The sequence below is a fragment of the Lepidochelys olivacea genome (genome assembly GCF_965140295.1).
Source record: "Lepidochelys olivacea isolate rLepOli2 genome assembly, chromosome: 12".
NCBI classification, from domain to species: Eukaryota; Metazoa; Chordata; order Testudines; family Cheloniidae; genus Lepidochelys; species Lepidochelys olivacea.
This window is the reverse complement of record NC_140422.1, coordinates 4223435-4241923: the sequence shown is the minus strand read 5'-3', so window position 1 is coordinate 4241923 and position 18489 is coordinate 4223435. Positions and strand designations below refer to the sequence as shown.

Sequence of the window (18489 nt, the reverse complement as noted above, 5' to 3'; positions counted from 1 at the left end):
CCCCTTCTGATAGAGGCAGGCTCGCAGCCCTCCAGAATCCTGGTTTGGTGTCTCACTCCCACTTCTGTCACCCTTCTATGACCTGGGCTTCAGCTGGCTGGCTCTTTCTGTGGAAGTGGGCGATGCTGCTAGACTCTGCCCCTTCCAGTGTAAGGGAAGGAACTTATTCCTAGGCTTGTCCCTGGTGCAGGGAGAATGGCAGGGTTTAACTCGGAGGAACTGGAATAATTCAGGGCTGTTGGGAGCCTCCTTGGGAACTGAATGTAGCAGAACCAGCTCCATATCCTGTGGAATCTCCTCTCGCCATGGCCATGGAATACAAGACTAGGTGTGCAGAGTTGGCCAGGCACACAGGGAGAGAGAAAGCCAGAGGAGACTGATTAATATCTCTCAAAAAGGAAAGAAGCCTTATCTCCCTAAAAGCAGCTGCAATCCATAAGACTCAGGATGGAACCACGGCTTTAGTTGCTGAGGATTGTTGTCATCCATACTTAAAGGAAAAGAGGCTACAAGACGCTTATAATGTGATCTGTACTGTGGAAAATTTGACATCCCCACCCCCTTATGGGAGCATTTGCAGCAGGAACGCCAAATCACTAAAATCCAGGGCTTAAGTGTCTCATGCTCTCTCTCCTCAGAGCTGTCCATGAAGACACCTGCATTCGTCCGTGCTAAAGCGTATAGACCATCTCCCTTACTGTCGACCCCATGGACCCTGAAAACTGCTGCTTCCAAGTAAGTGTGAACCCACACTCCACAGTAGTCAGGCAGAGCTGGAAGCTGGTGTAGCTGCCAAGACCAGACTCCAGGGGATTATTCCCTTGCCAATCACCCTTGGAGCTCTGTGAACTGTTAGGTGTTGCTTCAGTGGTGCCAGGGAGCAAGGGACCCTGAACTCTGACTTTGGCAAGTGAATAAAGGCAGCTATTGAGCGACTGTTAATAAAATATTCTCTCAGGGCAGGTCTCAGGCCGCAAGCCCTTTCAGTGAGCACTCATTGAACTCTCTCCTGAAGGCTCTTCATAGTGTGGAGGCAAATCAGGGGTACTGGATTGCATCTGCTAATGCAGTGCTACAGTAATACATAGTCATAGAATCACAGAAGGTTAGGGTTGGAAGGGACCTCAGGAGGTCATATAGTCCAACCCCCTGCTTGAAGCAGGACTAATCCCCAATTTTTGCCCCAGATCCCTAAATGGCCCCCTCAAGGATTGAGCTCACAACCCTGGGTTTAGCAGGCCAATGCTCAAACCACTGAGCTATCCCCCCCCATAGTAAATAGCAATAGCCCAAAATTGGAACCCTGAGATCCTGGCAAGGCAAGGCAAGATGCAAGTCCCTTTATCGTGTTAAATGAACTGTGGTGTTTTGGATTTTGAAAGCCACTGTCCACTATTGCCCAGTGACTAGTGCACTTCCCAGTACAGAGTGTGGGCTGTACCTGACTGGAGGCACAAAAGGCACCTCTGCCCTGGATCACTCTAAACCAGTCAGGTTAATGGCTGATACCACCTGGCCAGCCATGTGCTTCATCAGAGCCGGCAATAAGAGGTTCTTCTGCCCCTGGAATTCAGTCTCTCCAGCCCCAGGACTATCTGGGCTTTGTCTGGCTTCTCCAGTGGTATGGCGGAGGGTGATATTGTAAGCACTCATGGTGGACGCTGCTCTGAACGGAGATGGCAAAGGATGCATCACAGCTTGGGCTGGCCGTGCTCATTCTGCGTTACAGGATATGGTGAAGGATTGGTCAGTAGAAAAGCACAGTAATGTGTGACACAATGCAGAACCTCAGCCAGCGAAACCAGCAGGTGCCTGTTTCACATCCAGAGAGAGCGTGGGAGTTTGGTGGTGCAGATGGCCAGTGTAAGAGCCACAGCACTTGTGTTATGCCACCAGGGAATCCCCTTCTGTTGGTGCAATCCTCCCATGACCAGCTACTCTGTCTTTAGGGCCATGATCTGCAGGATTGGGGGCAAAGTGCCTTTCACAGAATCATAGAAATGTAGGACTGGAAGGGACCTCGAGAGGTCATCATGTCCAGCCCCTTGCACCGAGGCAGGAGCAAGTAAACCTAGACCGTCCCTGACAGTTTTGTCCAATCTGTTCTTAAAAACTTCCAGTGTTGGGGATTCCACAACCGCCTGGGGAAGCCTATTGCAGAGTTTAACTACCCTGAGAGTTAGAAAGCTTTTCCCAATATCTAATCTAAATCTCCCTTGCTACAGATTACTTTTTGTCCTACCTTCTGTGGATCAATTGATCACTGTCCTCTTTATAACAGCCCTGAATATATTTGAAGACTGTTATTGCATTCCCCCCCACAGTGTTCTTTTCTCAAGACTAAATATGCCTGCTAAGAAGAGGACCTACATTTTCCTTTGTCTTTCTTTTGTTCCTAATGTATTTAAATAACCATTTCTTACTGCCTTTTATGTCTCTTGCTAGGTGTAACTCATTTTGTGCCTTGGCCTTTCTGATTTTGTCCCCACATGCTTCTGCTATTCTTTGTACTTCACCTTATCAACTTGTCCATGCTACCACTTTTTGTGGGATTCCTTTTTTATAGTCAGGTCATTAAAGAGCTCTTGATGGAGCCATATTGGCCTCTTACTATTCTTCTTCTTTCCTTCACATCAGGATAGTTTGTTGTACCTTTAATATTGTCTCTTTGAGAAACTGCCAGCTCTCCTGGTCTTTTCCCTTAGATTTTGTTCCCATGGTACCTTACCTACCAGGTCTTTGAGTTTGCTGAAATCTGCTTTTTTGAAGTCCATTGTCCTTACCCTGCTGCTCTCACTCCTTCCTTTCTTTAGAATAATGAAATTAGACTGTTCTCAGTGGTAGCTGATGACAGAACAAGGAGTAATGGTCTCAAGTTACAGTGGGGGAGGTTTAGGTTGGATATTAGGAAAAACTTTTTCACTAGGAGGGTGGTGAAACACTGGAATGCGTTACCTAGGGAGGTAGTGGAATCTCCTTCCTTATTTATTTTTAAGGTCAGGCTTGAGAAAGCCCTGGCTGGGATGATTTAGTTGGGGATTGGTCCTGCTTTGAGCAGGGGGTTGGACTAGATGACCTCCTGAGGTCCCTTCCAACCCTGATATTCTATGATTCTATTATCATAAGCCTAGCCCTGCATGGTCATTTTCACTCAAACTGCCTTCCACCTTCAGATTTGCAACCAATTCCTCCCTTGGTCAGAATCACATCTAAAGGGCTGAGCCCTGGTTACTTCCTCCACCTTCTGAAACAAGTTGTCCCCAGTACATCCCAAGAACTTATTTTGTTACATTACTTTTCTAGCGGATGTCTGGAAAGTTAGTCCCGCTTTACCACTAGGTCTTACATTTTGCATATTTCTGTTGTTTGTTTTAGAAATACTGCATCCATTTCTTCCTCCTGATTTGGTGGTCTATAGTAGACCCCTATCATGATGTCACTCTGTTGTCGTTCCCCCCTTTTATCGCCACCAGAGGCTTTCAGCTGGTCTGCTTCTCCCCTCCTTCTGGACCTCAGAACAAGTGTCTATATTCTTGATGTACGATGCGACACCTCCACCCTTTTTTCCCCTGCCTCTTTTTCCTGAACAAGCTTTACCCCTCCAGACCAATATTCCAGTCATGAGATTTATCCCAAGTCAGTGATGCCAATTAAGTCATAACTTAGCTTGTGTACAGATCTCGAAGATCTGTTTAGATTCGCTCACTGTTTCCCCTCTGACACTATTGTAATTGTCCATTTCCCCACCACCCACACATACACATCTAGCCCTTTGTTAAGGTTGCCTTTTTTTAATAGTTACCTGCCCCTTGGATTGTAGTTTAAAGCCATCCCCACTAGGTTGGCAATTGGTGTCCAAAGATGCTCTTCTCCTTCTTGGTTAGGTGGACCCCAACTCTTTCCAGCAGTCCTTCCCAAAACAGCATTCCATGGTCAAGGTAGCCAAAGCCCTCCCATCTACACCATCTGTGCAGCCTTGCATTCATGTCTAGGGTGCATGTGTCCCTACCTGGGCCCTTATCCTCAACCAAGAGGATGGACAAAAATGCTGCCTGTGCCCTTGACTCCATCAGCTTCACTTCCGGAGCCCGGTGGTCACTGCTGATCTGCTCAGGGTCGGACCTGGCAAGTGTCATTAGTCTCACATAGATGAGCAGCATGCAGTAGTGGTCAGAGGGAATCCCAAAGCATTTCAACCCCTGACCTCCCCCACGAGTCAGGCATGCATATCCCCATTTGACAGATGGGTACTGGGACACAGGGGCAGTAACTTGCCCAAGATCACATATGTTAGAACCAAGGCGTCCTTTTTCCATCTTCATACCCCAGCTTCTTCACATACTTCATTCATCTATGGGGCTGATTTGTTTCCAGCTGCCTATACCATCCATTTGCACAGTCCTGCTAGAGTAGGGGTTCTGAAACTGGGGGTTGGGACCCTTGAGGGGGTCGTGAGGTTATTACATGGGGGGGGTTGTGAGCTGTCGGCCTCCACCCCAAACCCCACTTGGCCTCCACCCCAAACCCCACTTGGCCTCCAGCATTTATAATAGTGTTAAATATATTAAGAAGTGTTTTTAATTGATAGCGGGGGTCACAGACAATGGCTTGCAATGTGAAAGGGGTCACCAGGACAAAAGTCTGAAAACCCCTGAGCTGGAGCTCTGACCAAAGACCATGCAGATGGGGTGAAGGGCGAGTCCGATAGAGACCTTGTGTGCAGGGTCTCTGGGAGGACTGGACTGAGACTCCGGAGTCCTGGATTCTACCCTCTGCTCTGTCACTGCTGGGTGACCCTGGCCCCTCTCAGTGTCTCCTTTTCCCCTCTGTAAAATGGTAACAGTGATGCTGGCTAACTCTGTAACGTGCTTTGGGCTCTACAAATGAGAAGTGCAGTAGCATTGCTAGGTGGTAGTCGTAATAACACACACTTGGACTGGGGCTTCTGTTCCAAAGAGGAAGGTTACCATTAAGAGGATCCTTCTGCAGAGCGGTACAGGACAGTGTCTGTGTAAGAGCATTATGATACTTAAAATAAGCAACTTATGAACTCTGGGGGCGGAATAGCTAGGAGAAAAATGCCCCGTTTGCAATTACTGAAGATGGTCAAACTACTCCAAAGGCAATCCTGTAAGATCTAGGATTCCCTTTGGGTCTTGGTCTTCCTGCTTCCTCCATCCACTCCTCACCTGTTAACTTTTGTCAACTGGCAAAAATGTGGCTAAGTGAGTCTTGAGGCCCTCATCTGAGTGTGCAGAGCTGGCTTGCAGAGCTACCCAGCTTCCCACACTGCTGTGGGATTGGATGCACAGTGGTGACTTGGCCCCAGAACAGTTTCTGCGCATTTGTAGTTCCCCCCCTTGCATAGTTCTGCTGACGGTGCCTGCAAACCAGCCCCACAGATGTACATACCCAGTCCCGAAATCCTGGCCCTAGCCGTAACTCTCCCAAAGGTGCTGTAATACTGCAGGAGAGTCTCGCAAAGGGGGCGAGTCCTCTGGCTCTTCCAGCCTTCGGAGAGAGCAGACAGAAAGGCCCTAGGGCATGCCAGGACTGGCCCTTCTTTGTGTTCAGTTGTGGGTTCCTCTGCCAGAACTCATTTGTGCTCTCACTTCTCTTCCACCCACTCTGCCTGCTTGTTTGGTTTGCTTAGTGCTTTGTTTCCTGGCAGGTTTCCCCCAAAGCCTCCCCTGGGTCAACAGGCTGCAAAGAGAACAGCGATGGCTCCCAGGAGAAAGCGAGAGCCTGCACTACCCAGCAGCTTGGTGAAGAAGATCTTTAGCCATTATGTGAAAGTGCCGGTGGCCAGAGATGCATTTAAGGTTGTTGAGAAGTGGTGAGTAGCAGCAAACTCCTCTGCTCCCCAGCCCCCGTTACCTGCCCGTAGACCTGCTGTCCTGTAGCCCTTTCCAACTAAGTAGAGGAAGGCGTGGCAGAAAGGGGCTGCCATGCGGTGAGAGAGAGGGGGCAGACTACATTCTCAACACAGACCTGGCCTGTCCATAAGCACTGTTGGGGGGGTGCAGTGCTCAGCACCCCATGCTGCTGTGCAGGAGCCTTGGGTTTAGGGCCCGAGGTCTCCGTGTAAACCAGCCATATTTGTGTTACTTGGGTATCTTTCTTCTAATAGTGGTGCAGAGGGGCTGGCAGGAATCTGGCTGTGGAACATGTCAGTGAGTGTGAAACTGGGCGTGGTGAAGGGCAGGGCTTTGTGTGGTGCAGAACACCCCAGGAGAGCTGTTCCAGCTCAGTGCAGCGGTGTATTCTACCATCTACTAATCCCCACAGCTCTGGAGCTTTCTGATTGTCCTTGGGGTGGGGCCCCTCGCACCTCTCCGTTCCTGGAAGGCAGCAACCTGTGCTGTGATTAGTTGCAGCGTAGATAGCCCTGGAGAAAGGGCTGAGGAGGAGGATGCAGCAGCTTTTGTGTTCTGCTGATTAACTTCTCTCCTCCCCTCCCCTCCAGCGTGGAGGTGTACTTCAGGCAGCTCAGTAACGACTTGGAGGCTTACACCATGCATGCTAGGAGGAAGACTGTGGAGGAAGCTGACCTGGAGCTCCTCATGAGAAGGTAGGGTGGAGTTTATTCTATTATGTTGGTCACATGAAAGAGAAGTGCAAACAAATTTGCTCATGGGAGCATTTCAAAAGCTCCCAAGGGGTGAAGCATCTCTCACTGACAAGTGGTTAGGGAGAGAGGGTGGGTGAAGAGGATACAACCCCAGCCGGCATCTTGGAGCCCCAGGCTGGGGTGGGAGCCCATTCTCAGACTAGAAACTAGTTCCCGACAGACTTTAACTCTGATCTAACCCTTTGACCAGCAAGGTACTGATCCCCTCTCTGCTTTTAGTCCCCTGTGGCATCCCTGGTATATGCTCCTGGCTGTAACACCTTCTGGAGCTATAGGACAGTTTCCAGTGTTCCCTGTATTTGGCAGTGCCTGGCATCCTCAGAGTTAAGTCAGAATTTAGGGCAGTTCACTTGTAATATCAGTGTTCTCTGTAAATATTGGTATCCAAGGAGTGTCTAGATTCCTGCCTCTGCAAGTATGGGCCCTGCAGGAAACGAAGAAGCTAGCTCATCCATTGTATCTAGCCAAGGATTCCAACACTCAACCTTGTTGTCTCTGTTCCTAACACAGCGCTTTGTTGGTGGTGCATGTTAATATAACAGTTACATACAGTCTATTGCTCTGCTCAGAAACTGCATGAGTAGAATTTGTGAAGCACTCAGTTTATTCAGGTTTGCACAGTTATGTAGCTTCTTGACAAGGGTGTTAGGCTTCTCCTTTTTGGGAAATGACTAAAATCTGCAGTGGGAGTAATGCCGCTTACCTGCGGCTCAGACAGCCCCCAGGCAACAACTGCTGCTTGATAATTCACTTTAATCCTCACAGCCTGTGAATTCTGGGCCGAGCAGCACGCTGTTGAAAGCTGGCTGTTGAAAGCTTGAGCATTCACTGGTGGCTGAAGCTGTTGGCAATGTCCTTGCCATGCCCAAAGCCTAGGAGAACCTTGACAAACCCTTTCTATATTCTGAGGCTCTTGTCTAGCCAAAAAACTGGGGTAGCTCTGAAGCCACCCAAATCATTATCCTACTGTCTCCTTGAAAAGCCCCGCGCTCATTCCATTCCAGGGATTCCCCAGGACGTGACAATTCATTCAAGGCTACAATTGCATTTGTGTCTAAAATGGGACTAACATTGGTTCTTCCAGAGTTTATCGGTCAGACTCCTAGAAGATACATTCCTGTCCCTCTGGCTGAGAAGTGTGTTAGAATTAGTGTGAACTGGCTGAGGGCCCATCAGGGGACTTTGGCCAGTGGTGGGAACTCTGCATGTGGAGTCCTGTGTTTGCACTTCAGAATAGTTTGATGTATGATGTACACCTCCTCAGCTCTGGTTAAGGAACTGTTCTTGGCTCATAACTGAGAGAACAAAATTTCATCCCCCTCCCCTGGACTGGGGGAATTGGCAGCCACTTGCTGCCCTCTACAAGTAGGACACTGTGCTCCAGCCAGTTCTGTAAAAGCCTTCCTTGTAGAAAAGTGGATCTGTCTGATAACCCCCAGATATTTCTGAGCATGTGCAGAGCAGGTTGGGTAAGAACTCCTCTGCTCGCTGGGGCTGAGGACATCTGGCACACCCATGCTTGCTGTAACTGGGTGTAAGTGTGACCGTGTCTGGCCTTAGCACCGCACAGGCAGCGGTGGGATCTGTATTACCATTATTAACAGGGTAAAATGTCCTCTTTGAGCAAACCCCCAAGGGGATTTGGGTACAGATCTTGTCAGGGTAGTCTGATTAAATGGACCACACTGTTTATTCTCTTTCCCCTCGCCTCTTCAATCGAAGACAAGGGCTGGTGACAGACAAGATGCCTCTACATGTGCTGATAGAGCGCCACCTTCCTCTGGAGTACAGGAAGCTACTGATTCCAGTTGCCACGAGTGGAAATAAAGTGATCCCTCACAAATAGATGTGTGCTGCCTCCGACCTGCCTCAGATGCGTGGGAACTTAACACCACAGCAGAGACTGGCTTTAAGCTGCTTCACAGGACCTGTCCGATTCCCTGCGGCGGTTGTACATTAGAAACTGAGTCAGGCCTAAGGGTGTTGAATAGCTAGCGGAGGTTATTCTCTTGGATTGACCCTCTGAGTTCACTGACGCTCACTGGATCTCCTACGTGAACAGTGGAGCCCTCCCACGGATAGAAATGACCTCCCTGTGCTGTGTCCACATCACATGCCCGTGCAGCTGAGCTGCTTTGTCTCCTAATGTGTAAATGTCAATAAAAGGTGGATGTTTTGCAGCACCCAGGTGCTGTGTGTTCCAAGGAACTGCTAGTCCCTTACATGGTCACCCCTTCTGGTGCACAGCATGTCCTGCTCCCCGCAGCCTCTTCGCTCTGCTCATGCTCTTCACAGGAACTGGCTGGCTGCTCGTAGAAGGTGTTTTAGGTGGAATCTTTATTTGCTCTTTAATCCTTGGTGTACTGGCAAGCGGATTACTTGGCAGATACACCAGGGTATCCATCTAGAGCAGTGGTTTTCAAACTTTTTTTCTGGGGACCCAGTTGAAGAAAATCGATGCCCACAACCCAAGGAGCTGGGGATGAGGGGCTTGGGGTGTGGGAGGGGCTCAGGGCTGGGCCAGAGGGCTGCAGAGTGGGGCCAGGAATGAAGGGTTCAGGGTCAGGGAGGGGCTCTGGGCTGGCGCAGGGATTGGAGCACGGACTTACCTCTGGCAACTCCTAGTCAGCAGCACAGCAGGGGTCCAGAGGCAAGCTTCCCGCCCATCCTCGGACCGCGCTGCGCCCCTGAAGCGGCCAGCAGCGGGTCCAGCTCCTAGGTGGAGGTGTGCAAGTAGCTCCACGTGGCTCTCACCCGCAGGCTCTGCTGCCCCACCCCCAGGCCAATGGGAGTGCAGAGCTGGAGCTCAGGGCGGGGGCAGCGCACAGAGCCCTGTGGCCCCCTGCTCAGAAGCCGGACCTGCTGCTGGCCGCTTCCGGGGCTCAGGATGGCGTCAGAACAGGTAGCTGGGCAGCACCGCAGACAGGACTTTTAACGTCCCAGTCGGCGGTGCTGCCCAGAGCCGCCCTGCACCTTACCTGCTGCAACCCAGTCCTGGGTCGTGACTCAGGTGTTGAAAAATACTGATCTAGAGCAGCTCAGTAATTGGTGTTTCCAGCTTCCCCTGAAAACAATCAGAACCTTCATGTCCCAAGACCATTAGCAGATAGAGATGGTTGCACCTTAGTAGTCAGCTGGCCTTAAGACTGCTGCCCCTGGCTCCTCACTCAGCTATCCTGGCAGCTAATGCGTGGGCTCTTCCACAGCCAGACCAACTCTTGCGGGTCCCTGGACAAGTAGGGCCAACAGCCTTCAGCAGACGGCAGGGGCTTATGGCATTGGCATGAGGAAGGGGTCTCGTACCATGGGGTGAGGGTAAGCCAGGGCTAAGTCCCAGCTAAGAATCTGTGTTGCTCTGCCTCCTGCAGCCAGAAGCAATGCTTCATGGCAGCTTGGAGCTCAGCCAGTGTCCTGACAGTTAAATAAACAGAAGATTTTAGGCACAGACTGACCTCCAAAGTTGTCAGATTGTAATTGGAGAGAAGAGGACATAGGAAATCTACATTCTGAATATCCAGAAGCTATTTTAAACCTAGACTTATTAACACTACAAATAAAATGAACAGATCTTGTTGATTCCGCTGCATGGTGTGTTAACGTAGGACTGCTCTCTATCCTGTATGCCCCGTGTCTTCTCTAGCCCAGTACTAGGTGCCTTCAGTGATGGAGCTCACCCATATCTGTTAGAGACTGATTACAATTCAGTGAAATGCTCCTTGATAGTCACTGAATTCCACCCCACTGTGCCTAGTTCCACCCACTCACACCACACTCACCATTATTCTCCTGGCAAGGGGTTTCCGGACTTATTTCCACCTACTGCCGTAGTTTGGTTTCTAGCTATGCTATGCTGTATTGTTGCTTTCCCTGCTCAGTGTAGACTTTTCCTGGTGTGGAGATGCACAGCCCGCATGCAGTGTTCCAGGGGTAAGAACTTCACAGAAGCATACAGCATACCCCCTCCCTACCCTAATCCAGCTAGGTTGTGGGGCCTCTGCACCCCAACTTTTCTGGGGCTCTTCTTGCTGACATTCCACTTCATGCTTGCACCTAACTGGTGTTTGTTACTTCAGCTAGAGATCTCCTGCCATTTCAGCTTTCCCCATCCCTCCCATCCAATGTGTGGTAGGAGGAAGGGAAGAAGCCCGATGTTTATATTCTGGCAGGGTGACTCTTAATTCTAAGTTGCTAGGTGGTGGAGTAAACAAGCTAACTGCCATAGAGCTGCTTTCCTGATCTCTGACATTTGGCCCAAAGCAGCAGAGGGCTCAGGGAATTCTGAGAGGACCAGCCCTGAGTGGGCACACACTGGTAAGGATTAGTGAATGGCTGTGCAAAGTTACCCATACCACCTTGGCCCTTTCCTTTGGGGCTGGAGTCCTAGGGCTTGTCCCCAGGGCCACTTGTCCAGTTATACCTGTCAAGCTAGACTGGGGACTCTCTTATTTGGGATGAGAGGGACTTTTTGGGGTTTAGCTTAAACCACTTCCAAACTGCCCAAACCTCATTGAAAAAGGCACTCTCCCCCTGGAATAAGTGTCCCCACAGAGTTCCAGCTGTATTACTGAAGCAGTTTAAATTCACACCCTACCTTATAGCAGGATCACTTTCCCCTGTAGCCAAGCCCTTCTTTAGAAATCTTGCTCTTGTGAAAACTTGCCTGACTTCTCAACATGAGGAAACAGGAGTGGTGGGGTCTTTTAAACAGTGAGGGTCTAATTTTCCAGGCTGTTGAGTACCAGCGCCCCAGCCTTGGGCTTTAAGGAGGGCTTAAAGGTCTCAGCAGCTGTGATGATCAAGTGAGTAGTGGAGTGTTCATGAAAATTGACACTGACATCCCTAGAGACTAGTGGTCCCTGGCCTCCAGCTTGCTTTGGAGGGATGAGCTGCCTCTGCTGGGACTGCAGACAGGATGCCAAGTGAACCCTGCTCCCAGAGAGAACTGAAATTAAACTATTTACATAGGCCACTGAGCTGCGTAGGAACTCTCATCTGCTTGAGCTGGCTGCACTACTGATGATACAAATCGATCAAGCCTCTCTGCTGTTAATGATCAGTCAGCCTGTAAACAAACTCAGTGCAGTAGCCCCTATGAGTACCCTTTTGTAAAGCTAGACACAAGTATTTAGCTGAGTACATAAGGGGTGAGAGGAGCCCTTTAACAATAATTGTAGGCCTCTGCCTCTCCCCGTTCTGAGAGGCTTGTGTAGATCTCTTCAGGAAGGGGGCCTATTCGTTTTGTGTCTCCAGCCAGCAGTCTCTCAACCACTGTGTCCACAGGCAGAGAGCCAGTCTGATCCCACTGTTCTTTTGAGGCCTGGAATGCCAGGCAAATGTAGGCGTCCAGTGTTAGGTCATCAATAGCAGGATCAATGGCACCGAAGGCTGTCTTCAGATCGTCCACTTTCACCTCCCTGTGTACAAAAGCAAGCCAAACAATACATGATGTCTGACCCAGGAAATCCTTGTAGATTAATGCAGCATTGGGAATCTACACCCATCTCCTGGGGAGCAAGGACCCCTCCCATGCTTCCCCCTCTGCCCTCTCCTGCAGCCTCTGTTCTGTATTACTGTGTTGCAAAGTCAAGCTCTCAAATGTTCAGAATTGCCAGAATTATGACTGACTGCTTGACCTTAATCCAGCCCCCTTGTGTGGCTACAGCATGACAGTCTAACTACTCATAGCTCATGCTATTTCCTGTCTCCATTTTGTGCACACGATGGACGGTGCTCAGGGGATGAGCAGCTATTCAATATTTTGTTTGGCCCTGGGAATTTACTGACTGCCACTCTTCAACCTGCTTTGAAGACAGAGCCATTACTTTTCTCATGGGATTTACAGTGTCAGAACTTCACCATCTCTGATTTTCACAACAAGCTGGGAGGGGAGAGGGTGGTATTTGCCCCACTGTCAGGGGGAGCTAGGGCACAGAGATGAAGGTCAAATGTCACTAATTTTAGGTTCCCAATTTGAGTCACTTAGGACCTACTTTGTCTTTATATGGCTCTTGCTATGTTCAGCACACAACTCACATCGATGGCAGTTGCATTGGAGTGCTCAGCTCTTCTGGAAATCAGGTCCAGCAGCACATAGGAACTCCTCTCTGGCGGAGATAGGGCTGGACTTCAGTTCTCCAGGGCAACGTTCAACTGCCTTCACCATGAGACCATCCTGTCTCTTCCTGCAATCCCCTACCTCATTCACTGCACACCTGCCAGCTTCTGCAACCAATGAACCAGGGGTCCCACAGACAACAGCCTCTTTTACTACACAGCCCTGATTCATCCCCAGAGCAAGTCCATTCTGTGCACTGAATCAAGCAAGGTCATGGGGAGAAAACAGCATGTGGTCATGTAATTAAAGTAGGTATCATAATGTAGATGCAGAAGGAGGGGGCTGAATGAAGGTTGCATGGTACCCTTAATTCTGACATTGCCTAACTCTTGAGTGCTTGACTTTGCAACCTTAATAATGTTCTTTCAATGGCATTTTTGTATGTAATTTCTAGGTACTACAAAAAGCACAGAAATTCCACCATGTGTCAACATATTGACACCATGTGGGTCATCAGCAGCACTGGAACCTTTAGAGCCACGGCCCAGATCTATGCCACTTTAGCTGAGTAACTGACTGCAGTAGTTGATTTTTAACCTCTATGGAGAGCAGCACTAGCCAGGGATGGGATGCTTTGCCTGCTGATTTCACAGCTCTTTGCTGACAGCAGAGGAATGGTGAGACTCAGGCATCTTGGGTCCCATTCCAGGCTCAAGGGGAGTGCTCTCTAGCGGGCACAGATTATTCTGCCCACTCTCCCCCCCCCCTCCCAAGCTTGACCTCTTCTGCTCTGTCCCCTCCAACTGGTCCCTGTCCCAGTCACGTCTCTTCCCCATCCCTTGCTCTTTGTCCCACTTCATTCTCCTCACCAAGCCAGTCCCGCTGTCCGCTTCTCACTCTTCTCATCACAGTTCCAAACTCCTTGCCCAGCCAACCTTACTCTGCCCTCTCCAGACTCCTAGTCCCAGTCTCCTTGTCCAGCCCAAGTACCCTCTCTACCCTCTAGCTCCTTGCTCAGACAGGCCAAGTTCTGCTCCTCTGGCTCCTCATTGAATCTCTGTCTCCTGCACCCTGGCCTCCAGTCACTTCCCTCCCCCAGTTTCCTGGCCCCACTGGCTCCCAGTTTTCTCCTTCAGGCTCTTCTTCTAGTCTTTTCTCCCCTGGGTTCCTCGACCCAGTCTCCTTGCTCAGCCACTTCCAGTTCTCCCCCTGCACCTCGGCTTCTCATCAGATCTGTCTCACCTCTGTCCCTCTACCCCACAAGTTGTTTGTCCCAGATTCCCACCCCTCCTCATCCGATCTCTATCTTTCCCCCATCCAAGTTCCCCCCCCCCGGCTCCTAGTCCCAGTCTACCCCGACTCAACTCTCAGTCCCAGTTTCCCTCTCCCCATGCCCCGCCCTTCCTGCTGGTTCCTTGTCCTGATCAACCCACCTTGCCCCCTCCACAGGTCCAGCTCCTGTCCCCTCTACATTCAAATCATGCAGCTTCAGAGGAGTCAGGAGAGACAGGCTCCTTGCTCTCAGTTCAGGCACCTGGACTCAATATGGACCACTGCAGCCCAGAGCAGGGAAAGTCCTGCTCAGCCCTGGGCTGGAGCATGCTCCTTGTGGACAGACTCTTCAGGGCATTTAGCTGCTAAAATTTAAGGCTGTACTGAGCATGTGCACATGGCACCTTTTCAGAGGCTTATGTCTTGGCCAAATCTCAGCAGATTTTCACAGGGCTGGTAAAAAGCAAAGCCCTGCCACAAGAGCCAACCACCTGCCAAGTTTCAAGTCCCTGTTCCAAAGCACTAGGATGTCTCAAGAACAAGGCGGATGGAATTTTTTAACATGAGCGAAACACTGTCTGGTCCTCTAGCCTCGTTCTCAGCAATGGTTGAAACTTTCCAAAACAATTCAGCCCCAGGCAGATGCTCAGCAAGGAAACTTTCAACCCACCTGGTTAAAGTTACAAGCAATTGACAACAGGGTCTTCGACTGGGATGTGTCAGGGAGCCTTAATAACAGGTGGTGCTAGCAGCCCTGCCTAGAATAATCAATCTGGGGACAGAGTAAAATGTGTGTATATTGTGGGGGTAGCCAGCAGCCTCCATCGGGATCAGGCCCATGGTGCTGAGCGCTGTACTAGCCCTCAGAAGCCCTGGGCTGAGGCACTGGCCGTCCAGAAGGGCATGCTGTGTGTGGCCATAATGAAGCTGGGTGGGTTTCAGCTTATGTGCTGTGGGGGTTACCTGCCCTTGTGCTATTCGCTCCTCTCCCAGAGGTAATTACAATGGGAAAGGCTGCCTTTAGGAGGCGCTCTCCCAAAAGGTGACCCATTCCGTTTGGCGACACTAAGTGGAGGGCTGCTCTGAACACTGTCTGAACGGCTGCTAGGTGAGGGAGAGGGTTGAATTCTGAACGATCCCTCAGCTAGGCAGGTGCATGATGATTACTGCTGCTGGACAGCTAGAAATTGCACCCTCCCTGCTGGCCTGTCCCAGCACGCTGGTTTGCCTTGTCATAGAATCATAAAATATCAGGGTTGGAAGGGACCTCAGGAGGTCATCTGGTCCCACCCCCTGCTCAAAGCGGGACCAATCCCCAACTAAATCATCCCAGCCAGGGCTTTCTCAAGCCTGACCTTAAAAACTTCAAAACTGGCAAGGGAAGGAGATTCAACCACCTCCCTAGGTAACGCATTCCAGTGCTTCACCACTCTCCTAGTGAAAAAGTTTTTCCTAATATCCAACCTAAACCTCCCCCACTGCAACTTGAGACCATTACTCCTTGTCCTGTCCTCTTCTACCACTGAGAACAGTCTAGAGCCATCCTCTTTGGAACCCTGCTCCAGGTAGTTGAAAGCAGCTATCAAATCCCCCCTCATTCGTCTCTTCCGCAGACTAAACAATCCCAGTTCCCTCAGCCTCTCCTCATAAGTCATGTGTTCCAGTCCCCTAATCATTTCTGTTGCCCTCTGCTGGATGCTTTCCAACTTTTTCACATCCTTCTTGTAGTGTGGGGCCCAAAACTGGACACAGTACTCCAGATGAGGCCTCACCAATGTCGAATAGAGGGGAACAATCACGTCCCTTGATCTGCTGGCAATGCCCCTACCTATACATCCCAAAATGGCATTGGCCTTCTTGGCAACAGGGGCACACTGTTGACTCATATCCAGCTTCTCGTCCACTGTCACCCCTAGGTCCTTTTCCGCAGAACTGCTGCCTAGCCATTCGGTCCCAAGTCTGTAGCGGTGCATGGGATTCTTCCGTCCACTTGGTCCATCTTGTCTGTTAGGCTGCATATGCCCTTTGGAGCAGGGGTTGCCCGTTCTGTCTGTACAGTGGGGTCCGCCCCAATGGTGACCGCATGCTACACATCCAATGCCTTTTGAGAGCTCCCAAAAGCATTTGGCCCTGTTCCTGCTGGCTCGCCTCTGTACTCTTAGGGCCCAGTTACTGCACTGTCCATTCTGAGTTATTATTACTCACACTGGTTCATTCTCCACCCCCACCCGCTGTGCCCCATTCACCTGCCTATCTCATCACCCTGAGCTCACTGCCAGGCAGCTGCACCTGAAGATCCTGCACCCACCACAGGATTTCTTGGCAATCCAAGAGGGGAACAGAAAACATGGGATCTGAATAGCTCAGCTACTCACGGCATGTGGCCCAGCTCATTCCTCAGTTCTCTCAGATACTCCTGCTTCTCGCTAGCGTATTGGCTCCTGATCTTCGCAATGAAGGGCTCAGCGTTGCCCTCCTCGTCCTGCAAGAGACAGCAGGGCCCTTGGCACCAGAGCCTGGCTCTGGTGCTCTGCTCCATCACAAGCCCCAGCAGAACACACGCCTGGGTGCATTAAAGACTTGGATCTGGAGGCTCTTAATGCATTGAAGCAGCATCCTTTGTGCCAGCAGGACTGGGCTGTAACCAGCACTCTGGCTGTGGGCAGCTGCTGCATGCACTGATCCCCACCTCTGCCAGCCACCTGGAGCTCTTTCGGAGAGAGCAAAGGTTTTGGGTGCAGCGCTCAGAATCCCACTCCCTGCTGGTTTCCTACCCAAGGCCAGCCAGAGCGCTGGCGTGCTCCTCTGGCCAGCTAGCAGCATGCTGGGACGGCAACCTCTAGCGCTACTGGACTGAGGGGAGCTGAGCATGGTGGACATGAAGCAGGGCATGTGGAATGGAGGGTTAAATGCTGACTAAGCGTATGGAGTCTGGCAGGGGACTTCCAGTGCATAGGCAATGAGTGAGAAATGAGTAGGTAGAAGGGGCAGAAAATACAGACTTTGGAAATTGTGGGATAGCATTGGAGGACCATCAAAACCTGAGCTCTTCAGAGGCATCGCCACTGCAAAGTAGGCAGATCAGAGCCCACCTGGATTCTAATCTCTACCGCCATCTAGGAAAGCAAGCCCAGGCTGATGACACATATAAGCCTGGTCATGAGGGTTATCCATGGGAACGGTGGGGTTTGGGGTAAGAGCCCAGGGTAAGCCTGCAGTGAGAACGTACTGTAGGAGCGATGTTAGATTTTGGCCTGGGGGCCTGGGCAGGATCCCCTGGGAGAATAACATGAGGGGGAAAGGAGTCCAGGAGAGCTGGCTGTATTTTAAAGAATCCTTATTGAAGTTACAGGGAGAAACCATCCCGATGTGTAGAAAGAATAGTAAATATGGCAGGCGACCAGCTTGGCTTCACAGTGAAATCCTTGCTGATCTTCAACACAAAAAAGAAGCTTACAAGAAGTGGAAGATTGGACAAATGACCACAGAAGAGTATAAAAATATTGCTCAGGCATGCAGGAGTGAAATCAGGAAATCAGGAAGGCCAAATCATACCTGGAGTTGCAGCTAGCAAGAGATGTTAAGAGTAACAAGAAGGGTTTCTTCAGGTATGTTAGCAACAAGAAGGAAGTCAAGGAAAGTGTGGGCCCCTTACTGAATGCGGGAGGCAACCTAGTGACAGAGGATGTGGAAAAAGCTAATGTACTCAACGTTTTTTTTGCCTCTGTCTTCACGAACAAGGTCAGCTCCCAGACTACTGCACTGGGCAGCACAGCATGGGGAGGAGGTGACCAGCCCTCTGTGGAGAAAGAAGTGGTTCGGGACTGTCATAAATATAAAGGGAAGGGTAAACACCTTTAAATCCCTCCTAGCCAGAAGAGGAACCCTTTCACCTGTAAAGAGTTAAGAAGCTAGGATAACCTCACTGGCACCTGACCAAAATGACCAATGAGGAGACAAGATACTTTCAAAGCTGGAGCGGGGGGGGAAAACAAAGATTCTCTTTGTCTGTGTGTTGCTTTTGCCAGGAACAAAAAAAGGAATGGAGTCTTAGAACGTAGTAAGTAATCTAGCTAGATATGCGTTAGATTCTGTTTTGTTTAAATGGCTGATAAAATAAGTTGTGCTGAATGGAATGTAGATTCCTGTTTTTGTGTCTTTTTGTAACTTAAGGTTTTGCCTAGAGGGATTCTCTATATTTTGAATCTGATTACCCTGTAAGGTATTTACCATCCTGATTTTACAGAGGTGATTCTTTTACTTTTTCTTCAATTAAAATTCTTCTTTTAAGAACCTGATTGCTTTTTCATTGTTCTTAAAATCCAAGGGTTTGGGTCTGTGTTCCCCTATGCAAATTGGTGAGGATTTCTTATCAAGCCTTCCCCAGGAAAGGGGGTGTAGGGTTTGGGGAGGATTTTTTCGGGGGGAAGACATTTCCAAGAGGGCTCTTTCCCTGTTATATATTTGTTAGATGCTTGGTGGTGGCAGCATTAAGTCCAAGGGCAAAAAGGTAAAATAGTTTGTACCTTGG

The 18489-nt window shown here is 50.0% G+C and overlaps 2 protein-coding genes across 6 annotated transcripts in view; one reads left to right on the top strand and one right to left on the bottom strand.

The window, feature by feature from the left end:
• The window catches only part of CENPT (centromere protein T), a 39224-nt gene extending 30385 nt beyond the window's left edge, over positions 1-8839 (top strand). For all 5 annotated transcript variants that reach the window (XM_084644748.1, XM_084644752.1, XM_084644750.1 and 2 more), the window contains exons 11-14: positions 639-735; positions 5672-5836; positions 6467-6571; positions 8354-8839. In XM_084644748.1, coding sequence (XP_084500874.1) covers positions 639-735; positions 5672-5836; positions 6467-6571; positions 8354-8477 — 491 coding nt within the window. In that variant the 3' untranslated portion in view covers positions 8478-8839. The remainder of the gene's footprint in view (positions 1-638; positions 736-5671; positions 5837-6466; positions 6572-8353) is intronic.
• A 114-nt stretch (positions 8840-8953) lies between these two features.
• Positions 8954-18489, bottom strand: part of TSNAXIP1 (translin associated factor X interacting protein 1) — a 64619-nt gene continuing 55083 nt past the window's right edge. Inside the window, exons 15-16 of the mRNA XM_084644747.1 lie at positions 16334-16440; positions 8954-12045 (exon numbers count right to left, since the gene is read on the bottom strand). Coding sequence (XP_084500873.1) covers positions 11790-12045; positions 16334-16440 — 363 coding nt within the window. The 3' untranslated portion in view covers positions 8954-11789. The remainder of the gene's footprint in view (positions 12046-16333; positions 16441-18489) is intronic.